Raw genomic sequence first — 11,166 nt, forward strand, 5'->3', positions numbered from 1 at the left:
CGGCGAAACCCCCTTACCCCGTTATCCCCATTCCACCATTCCCCCTTACTCCCTCCGTTCCCTACTTGAAAGAACAAAAGCGTGTGCATAGGACCGTTACCCCGGTCTTCATCTTCTTCTTCTACTTCTTCTTCGTCCCCTCCTCCTCCACCCTCCCACCCTCCCTACTTCTTCTTCTTCTTATTCTTCATTTTCTTACTTTTATGCGTTATCAACATTACTCCTAGCGTGACACTTTAATTATGCCGCCGCGTAAATCCAACCGCCTAAGCGAGCACGCACTTGCGATATTCCGATGGTGTCTACCCATCTACCCATCTACCTTACCCATCGAATAGGTTGCCCATTAAATAGCCGACTCCTTTTCCCCCCTTTTACGCTTATCTTATATTAGTATATAGCCTGGAGAAAGGGAAGAAATGCGATCTCTATCGATTTCTATCTTTCTTTACTTTATTTATTTCTTTTTCTATTATTATTTTTCTTTTTCTCTCGCAACGCGCGAATCTTTCCGTTCTATAATCTAAGCGTGAAAGAGAGTGAGAGAGAAAGAGAGAGAGAGAGAGAGAGAGAGAGAGAGAGAGAGAGACAGAGACAATTAACTGCGAAAGGCTATTTTACACGCGTTTATTTCAACGAAGAATCGAAAAGATTCATAGCTTTTACATGTCCCTCTCGGAGAATTGTGGTTTGTGTTTTCGATTTATTTAAAAAAAATAGAAGAGGAAAGAAAAGTGAGGGGAAAAAAAAGAACAAATAGCCAGATAGAGAGGAAAACAACAATCCACCAATCATATTTAACTGCGTGTAGAACCGACGAAAAGCGCGATCTAGTTCGACGATCCCTGTCTCGTCATTGATCCTATCGTCCGCAAAAGCTATTGTTTTCGGATAAAAAAAAAACACGCTTCGTACTTCGTTCTTTTTTTTTCTTTTATTTTTTTTACCTGTTCTCTTTTCCTGTCTTTTTTTCGATTAAAAAAAAAAAAAAAAGAAATAAGTCGTTTGTACAAAATTTTAATCATTCGTTCGCGAATCTGAAAGGAAAAATCCTTTGCGGTTGGTTTATCGGTTGGCTCGTAAAAAAAAAACAAAATTTCAACCAAATTCATTCGAAGCATATTTTCGATGGTTCGAGAATACTAGACGGGTTGCTCGTAAAAAAAATTACAATTTTCATTCCGGAATCATTTTCAATGCTTCAAGGATGGAATATTGAGTTTCTCGTAATCGTTCATTTAGTTTTCTTCATGGTACTGTCGAGTTGAGATGCTTATCGATTTCAATCGTTCGAAAGAGCGGAAAGAAAAAGATCGAAAGAGAAAGAGAGAAAGAGAGAGAGAAGAAGAGAAAAGGTGCTTCGCTTAAGATCGTAAAAGTAGAAAGAAATTTGACTCGGTTAAGTTTCGACGAATCATTTCTCTCGCATCGTTTAATAGCACGAAGAAGGAAGAAGGACTATGAAGCTGCTTCTCTCTCTTTTTCTCTTTCTATCTTTCTCTCTCTTTCTCTCTCTCTCATAGAAAGTTCACAGATCGGCCGGAACGATCTAGCAAACGAGTGTTCTTTGCAAAAGAAACACTCTGTTACGTAATTTCCTCGTGCAAATATCATTCCGCGGTAGGACGTTTAATTAAATTTTTTTGTCAAATTCGGTTAGGGGAGAAGGTCGATAGGAAATATTCGTTCGGTTCGCTCCGTTCCTTTCCATTCGTCCGATTGTGTTTCTCGTAAAATTTGTCCGATCAATTTTATTAAAACGACTACGAACAAGTACGAATATTTGCACCCGTTAATTACATATATATTTGCAATAGCGAATTTATATATTTATTAAATCGTATCTGGGATTTATATTAGAATCCGATAATTAAACTACTATCCAACTTTAACAAATTCGCGTAACACGAATATTAGCGTTCGCGCGAATGAGTCTCGATGAACGTTTCCGCCCCCCTTCCCTCTTCCCACCATCACACCCCTCCTTCCCCATAGCGAAATCGATTTAATTAAGATACCCCACTTGCGGATATGGAAAAAAACGCAGTTAGGTAAGCACCGATTTTTATGTAGTTTTTCTTCGATTCCTCCCCCACCCCCTCGTTCTTTATCCCCCACCCATCTCTCTCTTTCTCCCTGGTTCGTTTCCTCTATCTTTCTTGTTTTTCCCAACGAGAACGCGTCTCAATTAATTGAAACGATCGACCTCCGATACGATTCGAAACTTTATTGTTCCTATTCTCTTGACTTTTCTTTTTCCTTTTATTTCCTCCGGCAAACATTACGGGGAGAATAGGAAGCACCCGACGGGTGGAGAACAGATAGATATCATTCGTTTAACACCGATAACATGTGTTTCGGTTAGATCCTTATTTGATATAATATACGCTTACGATATTTAACTACTAGCGATAGGAAATAATAATTACATTATTTATTTCGCGATTTAACCTACGGTATCTCTAATTGTTGGCAATAAAAACGTACGTGAACTCGACTATGATCCAATATTATTTGTCCTTTATTATTCTATTTATTATAACTCTTACGTTTCTCTTTCTTCATTTTAATTCAACAACGGTATATAAGCTAACTTCGGTATATCGATATACAAAGGAGTGCTTTAATCCCATCCGACGACTAACGTTTAGTCTCGCACAAAGAGAAGGAAATCGGACCCTTTCGTCTCACCATATCCGACATACTGTGTTCTTTTCATCGTGAAAACGATGAACGACCGAGTACGGTTAGCGCCGGTTGTTTTTCTTATCGGCGTGTACTGTGTCCCTTATACCGAGGATGAAGGGGACAAGATGAGATGAGAGAAGAGGAGAGGAGAGGAGAGGAGTGTGGTAGTTAACGGAAGGAATTTACGGAGCAGAGGTTAGCCAGGCCCAGCTTACGAGCAACGTTACGCGACGACCGTTTCGATCAAGTCTTCTCTTTCTTTTCTTTCTTTTTGCAAGATTGATCAAGATTGAAAAACAGACTCGCTCACGAATTCGTGAGAGATCGAACAACACAACTACGAGGACGACGACAACGACGACGACAACGACAACGACGACGCAACGATGACGATGACGATGACGATGAGGAAGAGGAGAAGGAGGAAGAAAAGGTCAATGTTATCATCCTTCGATCCTACGAATCCGAGTTAAAGTGATCGATCGTGTAAGAAGATCGATCGAAGGAAGTATCATCCCCTCCCAAGAAAAAAGAAAAAAACATTTTCTTATTTTTCTTACAGAGGGTTTGGGACGTAAAATCGATTTGACGTCCCCCCGTCGGACTGGAACGATCTTTTAAAATAACGATCGAGAAAAACTTTTCATCGATTGTTCTGTTCTATTAAATTAACATATTATAAGGGTGTGATCAAATTTATTTTGATAATAATCCTTATAGATCAAATTTGATCAATACTCTTTCTGTTTCTATCGAGTTATCGTCAAAAAAATCATTATTATTATTATTATTATTATTATCTTCATATCGTAATCGTGATCTAACGCGATTCGATCAATGTAAAATATATCCGAAGAAATTTGTACGGTTTAACGCGCGAGACTGATATTTCTTCTTACCGGTTACGGTGCCGGCGAACACGACGAAAAGCAGCGAAACGAAAAGGGAAGGACGCGCGGCTCGGTATTTCGCGACACTTATCATCGTGCGTATAGATCTCGGATTGCAATTATCCACACCCCACCGTCGTAATAGCACATACAACACACAGAAACGCGCGAGCGCCTTTCCGTGACACTGGCGGATATCACTGACGATCGTTCATATCTCAAACAACACTTCCGCGTATAATATCACGTTCATATCACAATCGTATAACGATCCATCCGTTATTTCGAATCACACTGTATATATATATATATATATAACACTTGTCACCCTTTTGCTTCTTATTTAATATCTCGAATCAAGATAAAGAGTTACAACTTTGATTTATTATTTTTTAATCATCGATCGACAACTAAATAATTGTTTCTTTGCTCTATCTTATCGAAGACAAACTTTTTACGTTTGTGTGTTTTTAAGAATATAAAAATGTGCAGAATTCCGCCACGATCGAAAAACGCGAAGAAGGGGAGGAGAGAAAAATAAAACTTAAAAGGATAATATAATATCAATCGGGAAAAGAAATTGTTTGCTTTCGACGATTAAACGATCCCGTTTCTTTTTTTTTCTTTTTTTCCTTGACTTTTCTTTTCTTTTCTTTTCTTTTCTTTTCTTTTCTTTTCTTTTTTAGGATAACGAATAACGTCGTTTTAAAAGGGGACAAACGACGTAACGCACCGGAGCTTTTCCGGTCGACGTCCGAGCGGCTACTGAAGGCTCCCGCCGCAAGCACGAAGAGCTTCCAGTGCGTCGACTCCGTCGTGCAACCCCCAAAGCTTTGGTACTTCTCTCTCACTCTCCCTCTCTCTCTCTCTCTCTCTCTCTATTTCTATCCCTATCTCTCTATGTACCCCTATCTTCACTGTTCCTCTTGGAAAACCCTCTCGGCCATTTTAGCGCCGCCGTTGCGATCAGGCGCGCCAGTGCGGGCTGCGCGCGCGAGAGAGCTTTCGCGTCCTAAAGCGAAATGCCGAGGAGGAGTAAGAGGAGGAAGAGGAAGAGGAAGAGGAAGAGGAAGAGTAAGAGGAGAAGAAGAAGGAGAGAGAGAGAGAGAGAGAGAGAGAGAGGTGGCGGCCACGGATGGGTGGCTAGACAGGAGGGAGTGATTGATTGGCGCTGAAACTTCGCGACTGATTGAATCTTTTTTACGTTTCAATATTGATATCCCCACATGGGAACTATGGCACGCGAAGAAAAGGATACTATTTGGTGTGGGCGGGGGTGGGAGTGGGCGAGAGGATGGTGTGTCGAATCTACGAACAAAATATTATTTTATTATTATTTTTACAGATATATATTAAGTTACTATACTTTTAGATATTTTCAAGAAATTCGAATAATCGAAAAACACGTTTTTTTTTTATCTTTCTTTTGATTCTTCTTATATTTTTCTAATTCAGATTTTTTAGATCGTTATTTAAATGTCGTTGCGTGCAATAAATTACTTCATATATGCGTCACACGACGGGTTTTGAATGAGAGAAAAGGAGAGAAAGAGTAAACGACAGGATAAATAAGATAGCCCGGAGTCGTCTACGATTAAGAATCACTTTAGCGAAGGTTGCAGCACGTTCCTACGTCGTCCCTTCTTCTTGAAAGCTTTCGAACGTTACGATGCAAATGACGCGTGATTCACGAAGAAGCGCGCTAATCACTGTTCTCGTCCATCGAAGACGTATAGGTATCAAGGAGAATTACGGTAATTAAGGTCGAGCCTCACCTAGTTGTTAGAGATACATTAATCAAGAAGTTGGGGCAGATCAAATGTTTTTCACCACTCGATATCGTGAGTAACGGACGATGTTCGAGAATGTGTTCACTTATATAATGTCCCTTTTTTTCTTATTCTTCTTCTTTTTCTTTTTCTTTTATTCCTCTTCCCATTCTTTTCTTATTAAGATCTACGATAGTACGAAGAAGAAGTAACGGAAGAGTAATAATAAATTGAAACGTGAACTTTGTTCGAAAAATAATCATGATCAGGAAACCGTCTTCTATCTTGAAAATCGACAATCTATACTCGACGCATCATCCTCTTAACTTCGTTTCCGATTATCCTTTTTTTTTTCCTTTTTTTTTTTTCTTTTTTTCTCTATAATCGAATAGGACAGATAGATAGATGCAATGACCTCGTTATAATCCAAAGAAGAAATCTGTCGATCACGGATACATCTGCATATCAAAGACAGAGTTGAGTTAATTAAGAGACCGGATGGATGATGAGTCGAGTCGAGTCACTGATTAGAAGATTAACTTGATAGGTACGTACCTACATACCTACTTACAAACGTGGACCGGACGTAGACGAATCCGATCGATGCAAAATCTCGTTTAGGAAATCATCGACGATTATTTCACCTTTCTCTCCACTCTCTCGTCTTTTCCTTCTTTCGCGAGGCTCAGCGAGGGAACAGCGTTCCAGTTTCGCGTGAAATTTCTTCATTGATCTTTGGAAAGCTCGAATATGGTTGGGGGGATGCGGGGCGGGGGCAAGGACGGGGGGAAAGACTTACCAACGATGCAAAGTATGCTTGCGTTACGAAGCCTTCGAATAACTTGATCGGTTTATACGAGAAATGAGCGGAAAGTAGGAAGAATCGATGGTTGTTGGGCTGCCTTTAATTTCTTCGCGAGGAAGAGAGATAGATGATTTCGCATAGGTAAAATTAGTTAGAGAGAGAGAGAGAGAGAGAGAGAGAGAAACAGAGAGAAACAGAGAGAAACAGAGATTATAACGCGTCTGTGCGTACAAACGGTGCAACGAACAGAAATTTTCATTAAACGAGTTACAAAGCTTACACTTGCAGATGAAGCTTCAAAGCTGCTATGCACAGTGCACGCTAGAGAGGAAAGGATGCGATTAAAGGAAACGTTTTGACTCTTTGATTCACCCGCAAGACGATTGGACCGAGTCAATTTTTCTGCATGACAGACCGTGAAAGCAGCCGGGATCCTACTGCAGACAAACACATCCTAGACTGGAACACACTTTCTTACCTGTTCAACGGAATTTCTGTTTTCCCAAAGATTTTTCACTTTCAGCGACAACACACAAATATCGTGGATTTTTCCTATCGATGTTTCTACGAGCTTAGATTTGGTTTTTATTTTTGGATCGAAAATATTTAATGTTAATTTTATCAAATTCAAATTACGATATACACGCATACCTGTATACATATGCATAACATAGTATCTACGTTTGTATGAAATCAACAATGCGAATCTCGGACCTTCATGGTAAAACTCACGATACGGAGCACGAGATAAGTAACTCTGGTTGGCTCGTACCACTTCTATTTATTTATTTTCTCCCCTGTATATATATATACGAGATTGTGCATATACGTTTACATACAATGCACCTATGTATTTATACGCAAAATAATAGTCCATTTCTATTTGTTTCTCGTATATAGACGCAAGCTTTTTCTTGCGGCTCGCGAACAAAATTAGATGCAAAGAACAAAGTAGCAGACAGGAGGAGGAGGAGGATTGGATTAAATAATGAAAAGGGTTGGGAGAAGAAAATAAAAGAAAGGAAAAATATTCTCGTACATTGGTATCGAAAGAAGATTGGTAAAAGAGTGAAGAATAAAATGATAGAAAATAGGGAGAAAAATTGTTGTCGGTGGACCCAGATGCGGCGGTCCGATTGAACTTTAACGTCGTTTGCAAGCGTTTTCGCTTGGTCGGTCTGGCACATTCTAACGTTCCATTGCGAAACTGTCGAAACTGTCGAATCACGGACAAAGGGTGTATAATGCGAAAGTTACAAACAGTCGCGAGAGTAACGACGCGCTGTCTCACTAGCGGGCTTCGCGATATGAGTACACAGATGGAAGTTCTTGGACCGTATAATATTCTATGTGCGAGTTGTCACTTCGTGACCGCATTTCACTGACTAATGAGTGCTTTCGAAACCATGTTGGCTAGGTTCTGTCAGATACACCTTCTCTTTCTCTTTCTCTTTCTCTTTCTCTCTCTCTCTCTCTCTCTCTCTCTGCTAAGTACCTTTCCTGTAAACCGTTTCTCGATATATTCCACGTACGTATGTTGCTAGGTAGATATGCGTTTTCAAGGGAGGATAACAGAGAAATACAAGATTAGAGTGGACTAGTTCGTTACGGGGGTTAAAGGATACTAACTAGGATATCTCACATAAGCTCGATAATGTTTATTTTAATTGTAGAATATTCTACGTCGATTCCTATTACGATTGTTATTTAATGCACGTTATATCATTATTTTATTTTTTACATACCAGCTTTGATGTTATTTCTCTGTCCTGGAAATCGTCTTCTTCGATGTAGGAACAGGATTTAGATCTTTGAGATCGATCGAACTAAAATGAAACATACTAGGCATGGTTTTTACCTCTGCGATATCCCACGGAGAGTCCATTAGAATCTACATTTTTAGATTGGTTTAATTCTTTCTTTTTTTTCATTTTGTTTTTGCAAATTATAATGCATTATAACTATTCTGAAATAAAAGGTACTTATATATACACATAAATGGAGAATTTCAAATAGGAATAAAATTAAATACTAATTTTTAGAAAATACAAGAAGGAAACTTATCGTTTATATTTACATGTCTCACCGACACGATGTATACAATATTTTTATTTCCGTAATAATCAGTGTGTTTATGCGGCGTGTCAGTATTTCTGTATGTATGTCTATACATTATTAAAAAAAAAGGAACGAGATAAAATGTAAAAAGTGAGTGTAATAAAGAGATAGAATAAGAGAGAATAATAAGACAAACGTTTGTTTTCTCCGTGTAAGTGTTACGTGTTTCTATTAAGACAAAGTACAATATATGTATATTATAGTAAATATAGTAAAAGAAATAATAGGTTTGGACGCAATCGGTTTGGTTCGAGACGCGCTGTTGCGAGACCATGGCAAGCTACTTATGAAAATTCATCGAATTCGAAACTATTCTGAAAATACGAATTAACAAATCTTTTATTTTTAGGCCGAAAATGTAATGAAAAAAAAAAAGAACAAAACCTATAGTTAAAAGGAAACAATAATACGGAAAATGAAATGAAATTAAGAATGCGTTAAGTTAAAACGAGCTTTTGAACATCGCTCGTAGTTTACGAATTTAACACAGTAAAATTAGAATGACGTCTCGTTCGATGAATTTTCGTAATAAGTTTGCAGCATTATAATACTCTATTTGCATGCGTAATCGGCGGTTTGCACTACTCGTCACGTACATACAAGTTATTGGGCGATAGTTCGGTACCGCTTGTTTAAATCAACCCTTCCTACGAATTATCGTGACCGAAGGACGAAATCGACAACGCCATCAAAAACCTATTAAAAGTTCGATATACAAATTAGACCGCGTTTGTTCGTACATGTCATATTTATTAATATATATTGAGAAATAAAGAAAGAAAGAGAAAAAAAAAAGATCTTTGTGGATTAATCGTAAATAATATCAGACTGTGCGAAAGTACATTGCCATTTTTTATAAGAGCAATGCAAATTACTAAAAGAAAAAAAAAACAATGTAGGTAATAATTCCATTCTTCGTCCTTCTTCTTTTGTTTTGTTTTTATAATAATCAAAAGTTATATTACTTATATTAAATATTAATATTGAGTCTTTCTTTTTTTTCCGTAAAAGTATATAATTAATAATAAAAATAAACGTTTGTGACGTAAAAATATAAAACGAAACAAATAATAGAGAAATTTCCCAAAACGTATAACAACATAATACAATGAACTTATCTTTCGTACAACTTATAACGAAACAATGAGCATCATTTACAATTATCTTATATGAATGTTATTATCTTTTTCAACGATTTAGTAGTTCATTAGATCTATTAGTGTTGGATTATCCTTTGCGAACTGTGATACTTATCTCCTTACAGTTAACATACAAATCGCTCATCAAACGTGATCAGTATATCGATATCGTTAACATTTTATATTGTGCTTTTTTATTTATTAAAAAATACATCTAATTTTTTCGTCTCTAATATAATATCATATTTGCGTTGAATCATATAAAAGTCGACGATCGACGTTTTAATCGTCGTGCAGGACGAACGTTCGCATTCATTCAAAGGAAGGAAAATATAGCTTGGCTTATTTGTTTTTTTTTTTAATTTTTTGATCTTTTTTCATGTTTTTTGTTTTTTTTTTTCATTTTAAACGAATATCATCCATAGTTATAGATTGTCGTCATCGTCGTAGTATTTGCTGCCAACAACAAACGATTGACTTTATATATATATATGTATATATATATAAATGTTAATATTATTTAATTGAAAATGAAATTTGTTTAAAAAAGCAACGACGCCAGACGCGAATCTCGAAATAGTAACTACAAGATTATCTCACGGATTTCTCAGGAGACGGTGGTGTTGGTGTTGGTGATGGTGGTGGTGAGCACGATGCGCAATTGTAGTTGTTGTTGTTCTTGTTCTTGTTGCTTACCCTACCTCTAAAAAAGGATATCTTTACAACCTCGGAGTAACACAATAAGTGCAACTTTATGTACAATAGTTCCTACAGCCCTTTTCTCGATTCGTTCGCGGCTATTAGCCGCGGCGCTTTACAGCTCACCGAAACGTTATCCCCCATAAGAAAAAAAGGGGGAAAGGCTTTTACAACCATAAGTAACGTCAAAATTGTCGAATGATTTTGATTATTCCTCTTCTCGTGAAAATCCTCTTTCTTTTTATTACTATATTTGTTATCGTCTTTGTCCCTCCCCGTCCCCCCTCCACCAACTCTTTCTCCTCCTCCTCCTCCTCCTCCTCGTCGTCGTCGTCGTCGTCGTCGTCGTCGTCGTCGTCGTCGTTGTTGTTTTCCTCGATGGTGGCCCTATGTTGAAAGGGTGCTGAGATAAGGGTGGGTGGGGCCCGACGTTAACTTCGTTCTTTTCCCATGAAAATGTTCCACCAAGCGAGAATGGTAATTGAGGAATGGTAGTAGAAGAGGATAAAACACGCTAGTCGTCAGCCGTGAAACAACAATCGTTTGTCGTAGTTGAATCGTTCGTCCTATCAAACGTAGTCGCCCCAAATTGTAACGGTCTTCGAACGGTCGACCGATGCTAGGAAAGTTCCATGTGGATGCCATGAGACAGCCGTCACAGTTGCCCTGTATGGGTTTTTTGTGTTTTTTTCCGAACGTTGACCCAAAAGAAAAAAAGATTTAAAATAGAAATCAGATTAAAGCGAATATTTATTACTTTGAAATGTGATTTGTGCAATGTGTGTTTTCTTATTTTTTGCAAACGTGTACGGTATTATTAGCTGAATAAAAAAAAAAACAACGCGTTAATTTTGGTCGTTAATATATTTAGAATAAATTTTCCATAAGTTTTATTTTTTGCCTCCTCGTTTATATAAAACATTTATTTCAAGTGAACTCAACGAGACACGGTTTAAATGAACGACGATACGACAAAGTATAGTAAACGTTACGCTACATCTGACAGAGGATAAAGTGAAAAATTAGATGGGAAACGTGCTTCGACATCGGAGATCAAA

At 37.7% G+C, this 11,166-nt stretch overlaps 1 protein-coding gene across 1 annotated transcript in view; it reads right to left on the reverse strand.

Annotated features, from left to right (window-relative positions):
* Positions 1-4,430, reverse strand: part of LOC106787900 — a 36,148-nt gene extending 31,718 nt beyond the window's left edge. The window contains exon 1 of the mRNA XM_014750656.1: positions 3,588-4,430. Coding sequence (XP_014606142.1) covers positions 3,588-3,672 — 85 coding nt within the window. The 5' untranslated portion in view covers positions 3,673-4,430. The remainder of the gene's footprint in view (positions 1-3,587) is intronic.
* Between the last annotated feature and the right edge of the window lie 6,736 nt (positions 4,431-11,166).

The sequence above is a fragment of the Polistes canadensis genome, unplaced genomic scaffold, assembly GCF_001313835.1.
Source record: "Polistes canadensis isolate GaletaPanama2010 unplaced genomic scaffold, ASM131383v1 scaffold_119, whole genome shotgun sequence".
NCBI classification, from domain to species: domain Eukaryota; kingdom Metazoa; phylum Arthropoda; class Insecta; order Hymenoptera; family Vespidae; genus Polistes; species Polistes canadensis.